The sequence below is a fragment of the Acomys russatus genome, chromosome 31 (genome assembly GCF_903995435.1).
Source record: "Acomys russatus chromosome 31, mAcoRus1.1, whole genome shotgun sequence".
Lineage (NCBI taxonomy): Eukaryota > Metazoa > Chordata > Mammalia > Rodentia > Muridae > Acomys > Acomys russatus.
In genome coordinates this window covers 36,321,593-36,341,192 of record NC_067167.1, presented here as the reverse complement: position 1 = coordinate 36,341,192, position 19,600 = coordinate 36,321,593, and the positions used below count along the sequence as shown (strand labels likewise).

The 19,600-nt window shown below is 39.3% G+C and overlaps 1 protein-coding gene across 1 annotated transcript in view; it reads right to left on the bottom strand.

Moving 5' to 3' along the window:
* Ptprr (protein tyrosine phosphatase receptor type R) overlaps window positions 1-19,600 on the bottom strand; it is a 225,366-nt gene that overhangs the window by 185,404 nt on the left and 20,362 nt on the right. The window contains exon 2 of the mRNA XM_051172962.1: window positions 17,870-18,165. Coding sequence (XP_051028919.1) covers window positions 17,870-18,165 — 296 coding nt within the window. The remainder of the gene's footprint in view (window positions 1-17,869; window positions 18,166-19,600) is intronic.

The window sequence follows — 19,600 nt, the reverse complement described above, 5'->3', positions numbered from 1 at the left end:
TTGTGCTAGTGGTTGAACTCAGGGCCTTACATATACTATATGCACGCTTGACCACTGAGCTACAACCCCAGTCCTCTGTATACAACTGCCCTATTATTTTCAGGGAAAAGGAAAAGGTACGACAATGAAAATCCCTAAATGAGATAAGTTTGATAGACAATCTATTCAAAAATAATTGCCATTAAAACCCACCCAAAGATGTCTAGTGTTTGTATCTGAAGAAGTAAAACACATGCATAGATCTTTGCTGCTCTCAAACTTTTTCAGAAAGGTTTCTTTCTGAAGTAGAAAATGGCTAAAGCAGAGACTCATAAGTGGTCAAAGCGCTGAGTGTAAATAACTCGGAGTGCTCAGTTGTAGTTAGGACATCTCTATTAACGTCCTACACTCCAACAATTTCTAGAAAGAGAGGTTTCAAAGAATGTAAGAGATGAAGGATGAGAAAGAGAGCTGTGAAGCACTGACTTGTGGGTGTGACATGGCCAGCGTGCACGTCAGTCCACAGCTGCTGTGGTTACTTGTGTACAACTTGCAAAAGACGCATCTAGTCACAGTTCCAGCATGAGCGGAGGGCCACATGAACCATCCCCTTAGTGGAGGGGTACTGGCAGCTGATGAGGTCTGAGGGATGGGATGTTGTTGTCTCTTGACCTTGTGGCTATTGGTAGGTTCCTTATGCTGCAGTGGGTGCCACACACTATGCTCATATGGGCAACACTAACTGTATTCAGGCGTTGTTGTTGTTGTTTTGTTTTGTTTTGTTTCAGACAGGGTCTCTCTGTGTAGCCTTGACTATCCTGGACTCACTTTGTAGACTAGGTTGGCCTCAAACCACAGCGATCTGCCTGCCTCTGCCTCACAAGTGCTGAGATTAAAGGCGTGTGCCACCACCCAGATTTTTTTCATAACAATAAAAGAAGAAGAATTGGGATGTTGAGAGTCAAAAGAGGTGGGGATGAGGGTGGTTAGAGGAAGGCGATGGTGGACAGATATAACCAAAATACATTGCACTAATGTCTAAAACTTTCAAATAGTAAAAGTATTTTTTAAGAAGTTTAGAACAGTTTAATGATATTTGATATTTATGCATTAAAACATTTTCACATACATTCATTCATTTGATCAGTAAAATTCTTGTGTGAGAAACTATGATGATTTGATACTCTAGCTCTCATTGAAAAATAGATTCAGACCATCTGATACAGGTTTTTTTTTTTTTCTTGGTCCTTCATGAGTTTCCAGTCAAACAAATCCTGTTATACAAACTGACTGACCTATGTACAAAACAAGTGAGATTGATAGGTGTTGTGTGCTTGTTAAAAGTTTTGGGTAGCTAGTCCTTGTGAAGATTTCCCTGTGATAAAATAACAGAGATGCCAATTTTCAACGATTTGGAATAGAACTTTAAGATTTAAGATTTATTTCTTCTTGTCATTCCTTGATGTGCTAGTGACTTTTATTGTCATTGTGACAAAAATGAGGGAAAACTTAACAAGAGAAAGGCTTATCTTAGCTCAGGGTTTCTGAAGTTTCAGTTCATTAGAGCAGACAAAAGCTCTGATCATGGTGGGAGGCAGAAGGCTATTGGGGCTTCTCACACCTCAGTGGCAGACAGGAGACAGAGAGGTCATGTCAGAAGTAGACATGCTCGAAATATGCTCCTAAGTGACCCAATTTTGTCAATGAGGGGCCATGTCCTAAAGGTCCCATAGCCTTCCAAAACAATGCCATCAGCTAGAGGCCAAGCTGCGAAATTGTGGCATGAGACTGTGGGCAACCTTTCACAATGAAACCACAAGAGCAGATGCAATGAAATCCCTGAGGAACTAATTTATGCCAATCAAACGGCCTAGAAAAGTGATGTGCCAGTGGTGTCACTTGGAAATGAGAAATGCCGGAACACAGATTGAAATTATTAAAGTCATTTTCACTGGAGTATTTCCACCTCCAGTGGAGCTGGCAACAAAATCAAGAGCTGGCCAGAAAGAAAAAGAAAATTAATTGAAATCAACAATTTAAAAAAATTCTAAGAACCCAAGGGATTTTTTTCTCAATAAGGATAAGTCTATTCATTGTTAGATGAAACCAGCTTTGTAGATCTGGGAGAGAAGGGTTTAGGACCACAGGCATCATGTTATGTATCTTTCTGTAGGCCACTTCCACTTATCATCTTCTGGAGATATTTGTCTAGTCTACTGATTTTACCATGTGAATATCCCAGTAAAAGAAAGGAAGCCATAAAGTCAATGCTCCCAGGTACCTGTGTTTGGGACACTTCAAAGATGAGTCTCCATATGTCCTCAAGATACCGTAGCAGCAATATGTAGGGACAGTGAATGTCAACGTGGACCATTGAGTGTCCATGTCAACGTGGACCACTGAGTGTCTATGTCAAGGTGGACCACTGAGTGTCCATGTCAAAGTGGACCACTGAGTGTCCATGTCAATGTGGACCACTTAGTGTCCATGTCAACGTGGACCACTGAGTGTTCATCAATATGTTATAATGGAGATTGCCACCCTTTTCTAATTAGGTCAAAAGGCTTTCTTCCTACGTGACAAATGAGTTCTGAAACTATTAATGCCCAAGAGGTTTGGCAATAGTATTTAGAAGCCAAGTCTTTCAACTTATCCTTATTAGTTATGGGTACCTTTGGAAAGCAAGTTTTCCTTAAGAACAAAATGACTGATAAAATACCAAGCTAACCTTTAGACATCTTGCCGTATATCTGCATACTAGCCCAAGGGGCATGTCCCACAAAAGCCTTCACTTACCAGGAAACTGGGACAGAGGGGAAGGCATCCTATTGGGACTCTAAATGAGAGACGCATGGGAGAACAGCAAAATAAAAGGATCCAGAGGGTCCTAGAAATCTACAAGTAGAACAATATGATAGGCAGATTTGGGCCCAGGGGTCCCGCTCAAACTAAGGCACCAGCCAAGGACAATACAGGAGGTAAACTTTAAACCCCTTCCCAGATCTAGCCAATGGTCAGAACATTCTCCACAGTTGAGTGGAGAGTGTGATACGACTTTCTCACGTACTCTGGTGCCTCACATTTGACCATGTCCCCTGGAGGGGGAGACCTGGTGGCACTCAGAGGAAGGACAGCAAGTAGCCAAGAAGAGACTTGATACCCTATGAGAATATATAGGGGGATGTAATCCCCCTCAGGAACAGTCATAGGGGAGGGGAATAATGGGAAAATGGGGGGGGGGAGGAATGGGAGGATACAAGGGATGGGATAAACATTGAGATGTAACAAGAATAAATTAATAAAAAAAAAGAAAAGAAAAAAAAATACCAAGCTAACATAATAAATTATACTCTTTAAAAGTTTCTCACTGAAGGTAGGAGAGAGAGCACAGAGAGCATAGGGAGTCTAGTGAAGAAGTTGAGGGCAAGGATGAAAGGACCCAGAGGTGACAAGAGCTCCACAAGAGTGTTCCAGGCCAGCCAGCGTGACACAGTGAGACCTTGTCACAAACATAACAAAAACAAGAATGCAATAAGGTGAAACAATTTCTCACTTATGTAGAGCCATGGATACATAAATATACACCCATAAAAAGAAGCCAATGATAAGTAAGACAGTTGTTTGCCTTATAAAATGGCTACAACGTATTAAGTAGAAAAAGGATACACTAAAAGCACCTTTTAAAAAGAAGACAAAAATTTTAAAGAACACATCTATGCTTAAAACAGTTAAGATTCTGCACGGCAAAAGAAAACATGAGTATAGAAATACTAGTCTAGGAAGAAGCATCTAAAACCCACATGACACATGGAAGAATTCTGTTTTACTAAACAAAGAGCTGCTGCACAGCATCTAGAAAAACATAACCAGCCCAGCAGACAAGATGAAAATAAGCAACTTGTATGAAGAGAGGATGGATAGCTGAGTAACTGGTGCACTTGGATGGAGCTTGGTTTTTTGTTTGTTTGTTTGTTTCCCATGGCCAGAGGAGAGCAAATGTAAGCAACAGTTAGACAGAATTTTCATTTGCACAATCTGTGAGCATTTTTAAAATAGAGATAATAATTGCAGCACCTTTGTATACTTTTGGCGGGAGAGAGAATTACTCCAACTTTTCAGAAATATGAACTTGGTAATGAATTAAGAATATATTCTTGGGTTAAATCATCTGTCTTTTAAAATATATATTATGCACAGCATTTACCTAAATGTACAAATATATATGTATAATTTGTATATAAACAAATGTATACATATAAGTATGCATTTTTCTTTTTCTCCAGCAATGATGTTTAAAGTTGATTATTGTAGCCGTTTTCTGGTGCAAACACAAAATTCATACAGAAGGACATGTCAAATAATGTGGAAGCACATCGACTTGAAGAAGCACAGCCATAGGAAACTCAATATCTACAGACTGGAAATGATAAAGCTATTTAGAAATAAGCTACATTATATTTATATCAACATGTGTCTGTGAACTTTAAAAGAAAGGAAGTTACTGAGTACAGCTCAATTTTCAAAACAACAACACAAAACCACGTATTCATCTGGAGACATTTGATGCAAATGTGAAAGCTTTTCACCACTACACAATTACAAAGTAAGCCTCACATACCTAGATTCTATGTCACATCTGACCTCCCCTAAGAGCTTGGGAGCTACTAGGACATGGATTATTAACACTTTCTTTCCATGTCTTCCTTTTAACCAACAGCTATCTTTTAAAAATATATACTTTATTAATCTATTTATATTACATCTCAATTCTTATCCCATCCCTTGTATCCTCCCATTCCTCCCTCCCTTCCATTTTCCCCTTACTCCCTTCCCCTATGACTGTGATTGAGAGGGACCTCCTCCCCCTGTATATGCTCATAGGGTATCAAGGAATCTCCAAAATTTGTGGACAAATGAATTGAACTAGAAATGATCATAAAGAGTGAGCTAACCCAGAAGCAGAAAGAGTCAAATGGTATATACTCACTTATATCTAGACACTAGCCCAAGGGGCATGTCCCAGGAAAGTCTTCACTTACCAGGAAAGCGGGACAGAGGGGAGGACATCCTATTGGGACTCTAGGTGAGAGAAGCATGGGAGAATGGGGAAATAGAAGGATCCAGAGGGTCCTAGAAACCTACAAGAAGAACATTATGATGGGCGGATCTGGGCCCAGGGGTCCTGCTCAAACTATTGCACCAGCGAAGGCCAACAACTATCTTAACTGTTGTTATGACAATAAGTAACTCACTGTGCTATTTTACTTCATTAATTTTTTGTGTGTAAAGAGAGACAGGAGTAGGAAGCAGGGGACAGAAAGCAAACATATGGCAAATATTAGCACATCCTGGCCAGTGAAACTGATGTTTAGGTTTTCAGTGGTTAAGAGCAGCTTGTAGATAGCTCATGAGAAGAGAGCCACGGCAACATGGGAAGCTGCCAGCTCTTAGATATAGAGGCTAATTGTGAGATCTGAGGTCAAAGGAGAAACTAGTGTAGTGGTGTCCAGCCTTGGAGAAAACGGAATGTCAACTGGATCAACAAACCAGGCAGTAGGGTAGACGAGGTAACCAGAAATGATATGAGCTGGGGTTTGGTCAGGTGACTACAGGTAGCTATGCAGGCTGTGGGGTTTACTTAAACTATAGTGTCAAGGGCACTTTCTAGATCTGAGTAACAAGGCAAGACGCCCATTGCAGAACGTCATTTTACCTACATGTCAGTCAAGAGTTCCACTAATTAACTGCTCCTTGGTTCTCAACCTGTGGGTCATGGCCTCTTTTTGAGGGTTGCATATCAGATATACTGCATATGAGATGTTTATATTACAATTCATAACAGTACCAAAATTACAGTTATGAAGTAGAAACAAAATATTTTTTGGTGGTTGGGGGGAGGGGGTCACCACAACATGAGGAACTGTATTAAAAGGGCTGCAGCATTAGTATCACTGGCTTATTGTCATCACTATTATCACTGCCTTCACCATCATCAACACAACAGCCGTCATAGCTGACATAGTCACAGTATGTTATGCATTACAGAATATAATGATCCCAGAAAGACTCAAACTAGGCACCCGGACTAGACACTAAAATTCCCTTTAAAAAGGAAGGAACTGAGATTCAAAAATGTACAAGGATTGTCCTCCTTCCCAAAGGTAATCTGTGGCAGCATTTGCTTTAAACTTAGGCTGTTTCCACTGTCTCAAGTTGCTTACCTTGGCCATGAAGTTCCATCCTGGCTTACAAACTGGGGTGAGGTTGGAGCTTGCTGAGTCATAAACCGAACAAATCATTATCTACGTAATTTTTCTCTAATCAACCCTATGTTCCCTCTCTCCCTTCCTCCCTTACTCTCTCCTTCCCTTCCCCTCTCTCTTCCACCCTCCCTCCCTTCTTTTCCTTCCTTCCTTCTTTCCTTCTTTTTTCTTGTCTCCAGTGAGTAAGCAGTGAAAGTTTTTTTTCTGCCAGGTGATAGTCACATTCAACTTGTTCATTCTGCTTGCTATTTTGCTGCAGTGACTTTTGGTTTAGACGGAGCATGTTACGAATGATTCATAGCTGTTTATAAAGGCATATGTAATACAGAATGAAATCAAATAAAAAGCCAGGAAATGAGGAAACTGAATTAGAAGTAAAATGACTGGAGAAAAGAAAACATCCAGCCAAGAATGAGGTTAGTTCATAGAATAAATTAGGCACTCCATAAAGGTCACTACATTTGCTGTAGGTTGACCACAGATTTGGTCCTCAACTTCTCAACAGTCCAGAGAAAGAGGAAAACATGACCTCAGTATTTAAAGACATAATTGTAAGGTAAGTAACGGCTCAGGAGAAATATAAGTATTCTTGGTATTGATATCAGGAAGATCTATTTCCCATTGTGGCACATAATATTAATGAGAGCAGCCCCTTTTTATAAGGATCTTGTTACACGGTAGGTACCATGCTAAATGCTTCAACAGGATGACTATTCTTAGTACCATTTTTTGGCTTTTTTGTTTTGTTTTGATTTTTGTTTGTTTTTTACAAATTGGGAAACTAAAATAAGAGATGTTAAGTAGGTAGGTCACTGAAATAAATGTAATTAGTGAGGCCAGATTTGGTATTCTAAGAGTTCTGCTGACTCCAAAGCTAGCCTTCTCCCACATGGCTTCCACAAACATCCTTGAACATCCAACAAAAAGCTGTTACCCAATATAATACAACCTCCCCTGTTTCTCCCACCGTATCACTTGGTCTTGGTTTCTTCATAGCCCTAGGTGGGATTTTTCATGTTTACTCATTTGTGTTATGTCATCTGGCCCTTTTCCCATCACCCTTCAGGGAACACGGCTCTGGTAATCGTGTTTGTCTTGTTTGTTACTGTATCTCATGGATGCACTTTACAAACTACAATGTGCAAGGCATTCAGTATAATTTTGAGTGAATGAGTCTTCCGAGGAGCATGGCTTGGGTCTCCATTCAAACATACAACTAGTTCCTTTCTAGTCCCCATGGCTCACCAGAAATCTATCCTCTCCTTTTCTCCATCTGTTCTCATCATTTAGATAGGTACAGAATTTTTAAATGTTTATTTAAGATATAGATGGTAACATCCTCTTATCACACATAAAGTTTTTTTTTAATTCATTTTCTTGTAAATGATAATTGCTGCTTTTTTTGAAAACTTAAATCCAAAGCTTTGCATAACTCACTCAGATTAGATGGGGCTATTCACCGTCTAGTACTCAGTTTTCTTTCTTTCTTTCTTTCTTTTTCCTTTTCTTTTTCTTTTTTTTAACAATGAATCACTTAAAAGAGAAAGAGATCAAGTGAATAGTTTGAAACAGACAGAAACATTTTGAACTTATTCTGAGAATGCACACTCATATCAGTTGTTATGTTTTCATGTAGAAAAGAAAAGAAATTATTGGACAGGGAATCTTCTCTAGCTTGAAAACCGGGCACTAAACAGGTTAAGGATTTCTTGAACTAGAGATACCCAAACATACCCGGAACCCTGGTCTTTTCTGGATAATTGTTTGGCTAGCTCTAATTGCACAGTCCAGGAAAAACCAGCCATACTGGCTTGTACTGGTGTATAAGCTCAGGGTTCTGGAATTCCCATCAGTTGGCTCTAGACTTCTTTCTTCGAAGTTGATTTTTGTAATCATGGAATTTGTTCATGAAGATCTGACCTATCCCTCAAAGGCTCCTTCTTTATTTCTGTCTTTGAAATAAAGCAGTTCAAAGACTTATGAAATGTAGGCTAGATTGAAAAGCATAGAGTCAGCCTGTCCTCTTCTTTTTCTGATTTTTAAAAGGTCCAGTTATGGCCACTGTATAAGGAAAGAAACAACATGGGATATAAACACTAACTGAATTTGATTTTCATCTTCTTAAAAAAACCCAAAATGTGGAAAATATCTAGAGTTTAAGATTTCTACCAATTTCTTCTTTATGAAAATAGAGTCCTAAGTGACAAAAGTAAGACATATTCTTATATTTCTGAAGTCTTTCTGACCCAATGGGTAAATTCAGCAGTGAAAAGAATCAAATGTACTTGAAATTAGTATTTTAAAAACCTAAGAAACAGATTTTTCTTCTTAATCCACATAAAATGGTTAAATATTTTCTAAGTTTATCTTCTTTTTCTATTCTTTTTCTTTCTCCTCCCTTTTTTCTTCTTTCTTCTTTCCTTTTCTTTCTTTGCGTCTGGGATTGTAAGGTGTATGGCTATGTTCATTTTGCTCTTCTGATGCATTATGCCCGTGTTGTGATATTGTTGTGTCAGTCTTTGTATTGCGCTGTATTTGGCGTTTGGTTTATACAGATAATTACATCACCCCTCTCCCTTACCTCACTCTGTGGCTTAGGCTCGGCCACATGATCTCTGACCCAGCACCTTTCTTTATGACCTCTAAAGAGCTAACTTGAAGTCCTGGGCTAGAGTGAAGAGAATCTGTCTAGAAGCTTCCTCACTCAGGGTCTCCGTTGGACTGCTCCCCATGCCAGCTGTTTTCCTTAGGGCTGGTGCCTCTATCCAGCATTGCTTGCTGAACTGCATCTTGTTATAACAAGCACAGTAAGTGCATGAGGTAATGATTAGAGCCTGTGCTTTACACCCCTGCTGTGACTGCTGACCTTCCCTCATCGAAGGTCTCGGGGTCTCTAGGGCACCAATAACACCACAAGATAGAACACAGGCAGGAGATCTTCCCTGGTGATGTGAAGCGCTTTGGAGGGAGGAGATGCATAAGGTAGGCAAGAAGCCAATCTTGCTGATGTAAGAGAGCTTGGTTAACACTCCTAGTCTTCCATAGCAACTAGGACAATGGTTGAAAAATACCCCTCATACCTAAGGAGGCTTTGTTTCTCCCAGTGCCTGGGAGCTCCAGATCTTACATTGACATGCTGCTAGTTTGAGTCTCAGTTCTGCTATCCAGTATCTCAATCTGCTTTGCATGTGTAGGTACGTTGGCATGTGTAGGTACGTTGGCATGTGTAGGTACGTTGGCATGTTGTTATTATTTACGGTGGGACTCACCGCCTCCTACACACCGCATGTTGCGTAAGTGTTTGGACACATTTCCTCATAGATGCTCTGTACCTCTATGAGGTCGGGGACTTTCTCCTCCATTTAATTTAGTTTATTTTAATTTTTTGGATCTTTTGAGACAGTGTTTCCTCTTGTGCCCTTGGTTGTCCTGGACTTGCTTTGTAGACCAGGCTGGTCTTGAACTCACAAGACCTCTGCCTCCGTGAATGCTGGGACTACAGGTGTGCATCACCACACCATGCTTACCCTCCATTTTAAAGCAAACAAACAAGAACACGTCACAGAGAAAACACAGCATGCATAGTTAGACCTACATATTATCACATTGTCTCATACTCTCTGAACAGAGCGTTAACAACTTTGCCCTGATTACGACACCGGTAGCCTTAAACACTTCCTTCGCTGAAACCTTGAGATCACTTGGCTGGGGAAAAGAGTGGAAGATACAAAGATGGGTAAAAATACAATGATATGTATACACAAAAAATATCACAGCTAAAACCATTTTGTATACCAACTAAAAACTAATTAAACATCTATTTAATATGCAGTTTCATCATCAAAGGAAAAATTAAGCACCCTAGGATAATATAGAGAGAGCAAAACCTCATAAAGGAAATATGAGCTCATTAAACATTCACAATAAGAACTAAACAATTGCTATGGAAATAATACTGTGTTAATCATGTAGTTTGTTTTTGTTTTTCCTTTGGGAGGTTATCTGCCTGGTCAAAGCATGTGTTGTGAATATGCCAATACATTAAACTGTTCTCTCATGCTTGATCTTCACTGTCAGTTTGACTGGATTTAAAATCACCATGGAAACATACTTTTGGCTACCAGACTATTTCTATAAATGTGTGACTGAAAATGGAACGTGGCTAACATGGGCTGGGGTCCTAGACTGAATCAATAGGAGAAAGAGATTTCAGTGCTAGCACCGATCACTCTCTGCTTCCTGCCTGTATGTGCAACGAGAACAGTTGCTATAGACGCTTGTCCCCATGACTCCCCTACCACAATCAACTAACTAGTCCAACTAAGCCAAGGAAATTCTTTCCTGACTTGAGTTGCTTTTGTTGTGAGTTTTGTCACAGAAATGAGACAGATAACACAATAATAGATTTTCCATCGGTGGTTAGAAGTGATGACTTAGGAAGGTATCTATGCTACTAAGAAAGTAAAGACTCCAAATTTTGTATATCAGATGCCATGTGTGTTAAAATAATTTATACAATCACACATACATATGAACACATATATCCATTGTTATCTGTGTGACATTAATATTTAAAATTCTTAGAAATTATTTTCATTCCTTGTTTCTTTATGCTTTCCAAATATTCTAAAACTGTATGGATAACACCACACACACACACACACACACACACACACACACACACACACACACACACACACCTTTTGTCATTGGAGCAACACGATGCTAACTTATTCTCTATCTACAAGGCAATTCATTACACTGAGACGACAAGGTTCCTCTTTAGTTTGATAAACTACTACCCCAACTCTCCCAAGACTTCAGTCATCCTGATACTGAGTTTGTATGATGTACAACAAGCAGATGCTCTGAGTGGTTCAGCATGGCAACATCACGCACTGAGTGGTCCAGCATAGCAACACCACATTGACATCGCCGAAGTTTAGCATTCAGCATTCTCAAAATATGTTCCAGATCCTCCTTGCTGCTTTAATAGTCAGAAAAGCAGAAAAGCAACAGATGGTGACAGTGTGACTGTCAGGATGCCAAGCTCAAGAATGGAACTTCTACTTTGAGATCTTCTGTAAGGGTGTAGTAATATCTGTGGATATGTGAGCATGCAGCTTTACACAATGCGGAGATCTGGGATCAAAGTGGAGGTGATTGTGTAATATATTAACATTTAACAGGAAGCATTTGCATTAGCTTAAAAGCAAATGTTTGACCAAATTTCTGAAGTAGATTGCTGAATTTCTGTTTCTAGACCTTTTCAAAACTAAACTCGGACACTGTTCCATTAGTCATTATCTCTGGATCAAGTCCAGTAGCTGTAAATTCTGGGATTGAACTAAGCAGCCATCAAACACTTATTTTGCATTCATCTTTTCAGAGGTGACAGATATTTTTCTTTAAAAAAGTTTTTTTTATTGACTTGGCTATTATTCAATGTGGAAAGGAAAAACATAAAATAAGATGGCATGTTGAAGGAGCCAGTGAGACGGGTCAGTGGAGAAAACTTTTCCTGTGCCTGTCTGGTCACCTGAGCTTCGTTCCTGGGACCCATAGGAAGGTGGAAGCAGAGAACCATACCCACTAAGTCGTCTTTGAACCTCCCGAAGCTTCCGGGGCACACTTGCCCCCGTACAATAAAATAAATTAGAAATGCCTATGATGGTCCATGAATAAGCACTAAAATGATCTTATTTTCTTCATAAAATAAACTATTTACTCACAAACATTCGAACTGCTCTGTTTTTATTATCAGTTCATTTTCTGTCCAGTAGTCAATGCTTCATCCCCTACTATGGGCTAGTTACTATTATAGACACAGAAGGAATGAGATAGAAAATCCCAATGATTTGGAACATAAATTCTGGTCACAGGATGAAGTGACATAAAAAATAGCAACTAGATGGCCAGAAGCATTATAGAGAAAATAAGTATGCAGGAAAGTGGCCAAGGGCATCTTTGCAAGTCATAAGTAGAGTGACATTTTCACAAAGGTGTAAGACAGTCTTCTCTTATTAATTATGAGGTATGCTCTGAGGTTTTATGTTATCTTTTTCCCATACTTTTCTGTAGGTAAAAATTATCTAAGATACCTGTTTAAAAATTAAATAATAAAATGAATAAAGAAACGGAAATCCTATGATGCTGTAAGGACAACATGGTATGATTTTTAAAAACATTCATAAACACATTGTCCATAAGTAACTGCACATTAATACTTGCCATGTATTAAACTGAACACTTTCTATTGAGCCTTCACTGTATTCTAGACCAATAGTTTCAAGAAATGTCTCACTGGAAGGAGAATATCAAGGACAGGGTTCCTGACCTAGGAGCGGGCAGGGAGAAGGCCAGAGCAATTTGTGCAGGGGGGGGAGGGGTGCAGAGACCTAGAGATGAAAACCAGATGGCATGCAATGTCCCTACCCGACCCCAGAGCTCTAAAGTGCTCATTGTATTTACAGATTTCTGGGGTCTGTCCCCAGACCACAGACCTGATGGGTCCGAGCTGTGGGGGCCAAGGATGCCAGACATATGAGGTTCAGCATGGCAAATGCTTAGACTTTATTTCCCTGGCAATGGAAATCAGTGTGTGTGTGTGTGTGTGTGTGTGTGTGTGTGTGTGTGCGCGCGCGCGCGCGCGTGTGTGTGTGTGAATGTGTGTGGCAGTGTCTAATGATTAAAGGCTAAATGTTTAGTGACTGTTAGCAGGGTGTTAGAACAGCATAAAGCAAAGAAGAAAAAAGCTAAATTGGAGAAAGAAGACAATTGATCTGTTATTGCTATAGGGTTGCTGTAACAATTAGGTGATGCTTACATCATTCTTTTTCTTTTTATTAAAAACAGGTTTTTGTCTCACATAGTATATCCTGTTATGTTTCCCCCTCTCTGATCCTCCCAGTCCCCCCCATAGCCTCTCCCACCCTGATCCACCCCCTTCCCCCCCATTTCTGTCTCATTAGAAAACCATCAAGCTTCGAAGGGATAATAATAATATATAACAATATAAAAGAAAACTAACAAACACATTGGATTAGAACAAAACAAACAGACAAGGAAAAGAGCACAAGAGAAGGTAAAAGAAACTGAGGCCCACCCATTTGCACACTCAGGAATCCCACACAGCACACCAAGCCACAGGAAAAAAAAAAATCACAGACAATTTCCTTGATGAACTGAAACGCAAACATTGTCAATCAAATATTTACAAACCAAATTCAGGAAGACATCGAAAAGCCCACTCACCATAATCACAGCTGAGATCTGGGGATGGCCCAGGGTGTGTTAATCAGTAATTGTTGTAAATTGCATAAATGGGCTAAAGGACAGAAACTACTTGGCCATCTCAACAGAAACAAAAGGCTTTTTACAAAATGCAACATCCTTTCATGTTAAATGACCTACAACAATTTGGACTAGAAGGAATATATTTCAGGCTAACGAAGGCTTCAAATGGCATGCCGAAAACCAACATTATATTAACCGGGGGAACTCTCCTCATGAGTCAAGGAAGAAACTCTCAACTCCTCAAAGTGCTGAGAGTAAGTGTCTCACGGTTCTTAGCCATAGATACCAACCTGTCACCCTCCACCAAGGCCCAGGGAACACAGAGAGAAGTACTGAGAAACTTTGTCTTCTGGATTTGACTTGCCTGTTGCACACATGAGCCCACAGCATCTGAAGTTACTTGCACAAGACTACACTACATCAGGCCAGTTAAAAATTCAAACGTAGTGATGGTGGGTGGCAGCGCCCGAGGCCTCACGATAGAGCTATTGATATTTGGTGGCTTTGCTTTGGGGAACAGCCACTGGCAAGTTGCTTATGCCCTAGTGGATACCATCAGAGCCATTTGCACATGAGCATCACGAATTGGACTCAGTGGGATAAAAATTGAAAATGAAAATTTAAAACAAGACAAGAAGTTGTCAGAAAGATATTTGGCAGTGGGCAGCCAGAGGGGAATTAGAGGGAAGTACAGTGTGGACACAATCCAGATACTCTGTGTGTGTGTGTGTGTACATGTATACATACACATATATATGTATAAACACATACATGTATACATATATACATGTATATGTGTGTATACATGTATATGAAACTTCCAAAGAATAATTGAAATATACTTTTTTCCAAAGAAACAGTAGAAAGCCATCTGAGTGCTTGCCTGGGTAAGTGATGACCAATAAAGAAATTACAGCATTCTTGGGATCTTATAGAGACCATTTTGGCTTCCGGAGATTTACCACTGTCTTGGGTATTTATGGTAAAACTACCAACATACCCCCTCCTTCCTTTTCACTTCCTTTGCTTCTCCAACTTCTTTTTCTTTCTTTATATCACATATACACTGTGAAGCAGACTGTCATCTCTCTACCTACAACTCTTTTCACTGAGCCTATCATAGGCCACCCTCCATAAACTCCAAAGGTTCACTTGCTCCCGGTTTTCTCAGGCTTTTTGGCCATGTTAAGCTATTCACCACTCAGTAACATGTGCCAAGCTGAAAAAGCATAGACCTAACTCCATCCTGCCACCTGCACTCATGTCCCTGGGGTCCCTTCGTGCTAGAATACAACCCAGGGGCCTGACAACCAACCTAGGGACCCAGTAATATGAGCCACGGAATTTCTAGTGAAGACCACAGCTTTCCTCATGACTGACTGGGGACCATTAATTTCCCCTCTATTTTGTATTTGCGACAGTCAAAAGCAGCTTCTCTGAGTCTCTGGAACATAATTAGCATTCCTTGAGATAAACACATTCATTATGTGGTTCTTCCCATGGAACAAAGCAAAGTATAGATTTTCTCAATTACAGAAGAGAGAAGAAATAGAAAAGAATCGTTTGTGGACAAATCTCTTAAGGAATTCTTTGTGGTATTCATTAGAAGTCATGAAAAAGAGGAAGTGCCCATTCTTCCTAAAACTCTCGGCCTAACCCTCGCTACTAATAACTGTAGGGATAATGTTGTTGTGCACCGTGTAAAGGTTAACGTGCTGATTTCTCTGCCCCCATATTTGTTTGCAGTCCTTGTTCTGAGATTCTCCTGTCTAAACTTTGTGCCCCCAACTGTCCTCTGATATGTCAGTATTACAATTTAACAACCAATGAATGAGCAGGAGAGAGCAAGGCTGGACTTCCTGCCAGCAAGGGGAGGAGAAGAGAGAGAGAGGAAGTAGGATTCAGCCACAGGCAGAGGTCCAGGCGACACCAGGAGAGAGCAGAGAAAGCCATAAAATGCAAGGATGTCAGGGTTGGCAAAGTGGGAGTCAGATCAGTTTAGAGTGTTAAGAATAGAGTAATAACTGCTCAGTATTGTGCCATAAAGCATATTAAATAATAAAATCATCGAATCTTAATTATTTGAGTGCTAGCTGGGGTAAGAGAGAAACTGCACACATATTTCAAAATCAACAGTAACAAATAACATCAGAAATCATGGACTAAATATGGAGGACAAAAGACAGATTTTCCCACCTGATTGGAAACTCTTAGAAGTTAAGTATGAATTTGAGAGCCTTAGTATATCTTTTAACATTTTCAATAAAAAACATTTCAATTATTTAATTAGTTAAATGGAGGGCTACTTACTAATACTGCTCACTTTATATTTATAAAACCACACAAAAATTCATCAGTATTGGTGAACTACTCCCTAAACAAAAAAGACCAGATAAGCATTTGCATACTGGGTATCTGTGTCAGTTTAGGTGTATTTTAAACACAGACAAATGTGTGTAAGTCTTATATGCATGACACAATAGTTATTCCAGCAAGATCATTAAATTGTTGATAGATATTTTTTGCATTGTCTGTGATCTACTCTTAAATTGCTTTTCTGAAAAGAATGTCCTTCACACTCGCTGATCTTGATGTGCATATCACAGTCTGCTTTTGAAGTAGCCTAGCAGTATTGATTTATTTAAAAAAATAACCCCACCTTTCCAGTTTTCCTAGGAAATTACCATGTGCATACATAACGTAAGTAGTTTTATACAAATGGGCCTGGCAATCACAGTTGCAGAGGCTCCAGAATTACAGGACTCAGGTAGCAAAAGCACTTTTTGCCTCTGTGCCATCTTCCCCCAAAGGGCAAAGCACAGCTTCTTAGTAAATCCGTGAACTATGCATAGCCTAAAAGTAAACTGACACACCATAATTCTGAATTCCTGCCTTTTAATGTCTATAATATTAGGTTAACTAGATAGTACATGATGTTTGAAAAAAAAAAAAAAAGCAGTCCAACCTTTTGGACTGTGATTCATAGTAACATAAGCATTGGTGACTATAGGACTGTGACCGTCAGTGCTCTTAGATGAGCCAATTCCCAGATACAGAGGCACCATTAACATTACTCATCCTCAACACATAGAGAGGGTACACGGCTCTCACTCTTATAACATCTGTTAGTCATGAGAGGAAAAGTTTAAGTCTTACAGGAGAGCAAACATCCTACATGAAGAGTTCCTCTTATGTCCTCATGTGCTGATTTCTACTTCTTCTTATTTTAATTACTGGCATATTTCCCCAGACATTTCTCAAGCATGACCAAAGACAGTCTCCTACGTCTCCTTTTCTAGATATCCTAAGTGACAACTGGGCCAAATAAATATTCGATATATGTTGAAAGTGTCAACAAATGGACCTGTGATCATTATCACTGAAAATGGACACTATACGTATGTTATGTAAACACAAAGAAAATAAACAAGGACAGTTTGATGTAATCATGTTGTGAACTATGTTAGCCCCAAAGCTATGGTTTTTATAGTTTTAAAATTAGGATTTAAAGTAGTTCTAAACACAATTTGGTATTTTGGTTCATGTGTTTAGTGTGGAGCCATCAACTTTTTTGAAGATCTATTTGGCTATGTATCTCAGGTTGGCTTTGAACTCATGACAATCCTTCTGCTTCAGTGCCAGTATGAGAGAGTACATAGTATAAAAGGGGGTTAACCCCAGAATAAATGTTCACATAACACCTCCACAACTTGAAAAACTCTGGTTAGTTTATCTCCTCTACTAGGATAATTTATTCTGTAAACTTTGATGCTTGCCCAGTGATATCAGGAATATTATCCTAGACCACTTCCTCCCAACCCATCTTATTTACTCCAGTGACAGAACACTGCTCGTTAATCTCCCCCATAACTATTCCCTGGTTCAACAGTTTCTTCTTACAAGAGAATCTTTGGTAAGTGCTAGTTATTCACACAAGCCAACAATAGGCCTAATTTTAAGGAACATATTACACTGAGGGCAGGAGGCTCTGCTTAGCATCTGGTCTGCCGTAATGCTAACGCCTTCCTAAAGTCATATTTAGTTCTCAGCATGTACTTTTTATGTGTCATGCACTGGGTGTGAGCAGAGGACACAGGGAAATTTTCTAATTTCATGGGAGAAGGAAATAATAAGCAGCAAAGAAGGAATATCAGATGATGAGAAAAGGTGTGCTAAGTAATCACTGAGACCCGCCCTAAGTATTCACAGTTAGTCTTTTCTTTTTTATGGTATTAATCACAGAGAGGAACATCAGCACGAGTGCTAACAACAGACTCAGCAGCAGCATCAACATCAAGACCAGCATCAACGCCAGTTAACTTGGTACTTACCACCACAATGACATTTGCTGCCGGGATTGGGAGGTTTTCTATTTCAAGATCTTGACCAGACACAGCCAACAGATTAAGAGATGGGTCATATGCAGGTCTAGGAAATGCTGAATTAATGATTTGGTGATGCTTGCTTATTTGAACCTCAGAAAGGGAATGGTAGTTATATCTATATCCCTCTTGAGCTGTGTCCAGGCTCTTCTGGATACCCTGTGAACGGTGATAGAGGAACACTGGCTTCCAACTCTTCTTTTGACGAATGTCCAAAAAGTGATCATTATTTCCCGAAGAACACTCTACAAGACAGAAGAACCAGAAAGAAATGAAAAAAATCATATCCAGAAAAACATACAGAATATCTATACTTTTGTAAGTATGCGTGTATGTATATTTGCACACACACAAGTATGTGTGTGTGTGCATGTGTGCATACATGTTTGTGTACATATGTGTGCATGTACCTGTGGATGCCAGACTTCAACATGGGGTTTCTTCCTCAATAGCTCCCCACCTTATCTTTTAAGACAGGACCTTTGACTGAACCTAAATCCACCAACTCAGTGATACTGGTAGGCCAGCAGACATCATGGTCTTCCCTCTCTGCAGAGCTGTGACTATAGGCACAATTTCCACTCCTGATTTTTTGGGGGATGTGTTGTGGATCCAAGTTCAGCTCCTCATTCTTGAACAGCAAGCATCTTCCCCGTGCCGCTTCCTTCCTTTATCTAAACCTGCAGCACTGTGCTGGACTCGTATCTGGGTGTCCTGCCTGCTTCTCAAATGTTAGACATAGTGTTTTAAAGTTTCCGATTGTGTTGATGACCATATAAGCATAATTATGTTAATATAATCCTTACATAAATTGTTAATATACAGAAATTGTATCCCATGTTTACAATTTTTTAATTAGGTTAGGTTTAGGCAAGAAGAGGCAGAAATCTGAGTATGCTCATAGCAACATTTTTTAATTGTCTGATAGCACACTTGTTCCCCATACTGTAAAATTATATACATTTCTCAGCCTTTCTCTTGACTAAATACTACTATTTGAAAATATATATTTATTGGTAGGTTGTTAATGTGAAGAGATATATATATATATAAACGTGTTGTCAGCCTTGGTAATGACTTAGATATGGTTGGTGCAGTAAGAGCGTGATATATAAACTATAAAAGAATTCTCTTGTAAAAGGAAAATGCTACAGCCACTCCGATTTTCTACTCAGACTTCCTGTAGTAGAGAAACAAGTTTCTACCTTATCATAGCTGCTGTTATTTTAAATATTTTAGCTATAGCAACTGAGCCTAAATGCTAATCAGTACATTCATTATTTCTACTGTTAGACCAATATTCTTTGAATGTAATACCTGTTGCTCTTGTTAGTCAATGACCATAGGGAAAAATAGATATTATGTCTAACTTAAAAGTTATCATCTGGATAATCAACACATTAAGAAGCAAAGATACAACCTACTTTTTAATATAAAAATCAAGGAACAGATTACCACATAGTAATACCACCAATCTAGGTTATCCCAGATTTGTTTGTGGCAAAGTCATCTGAGCAATTACTTCTGTATTTAGCATGTCTTTTGTAGTCAAGACTTCTCTTACTTTTTATTCCTCACATCTTGCAAAGATCTAAAAATTGTTTATGTAAATCTCAAATACTAAGAAACCTAATTCAACACCACTACCACGTGAAGTATAGTTTTCATGCTCTAAAATGG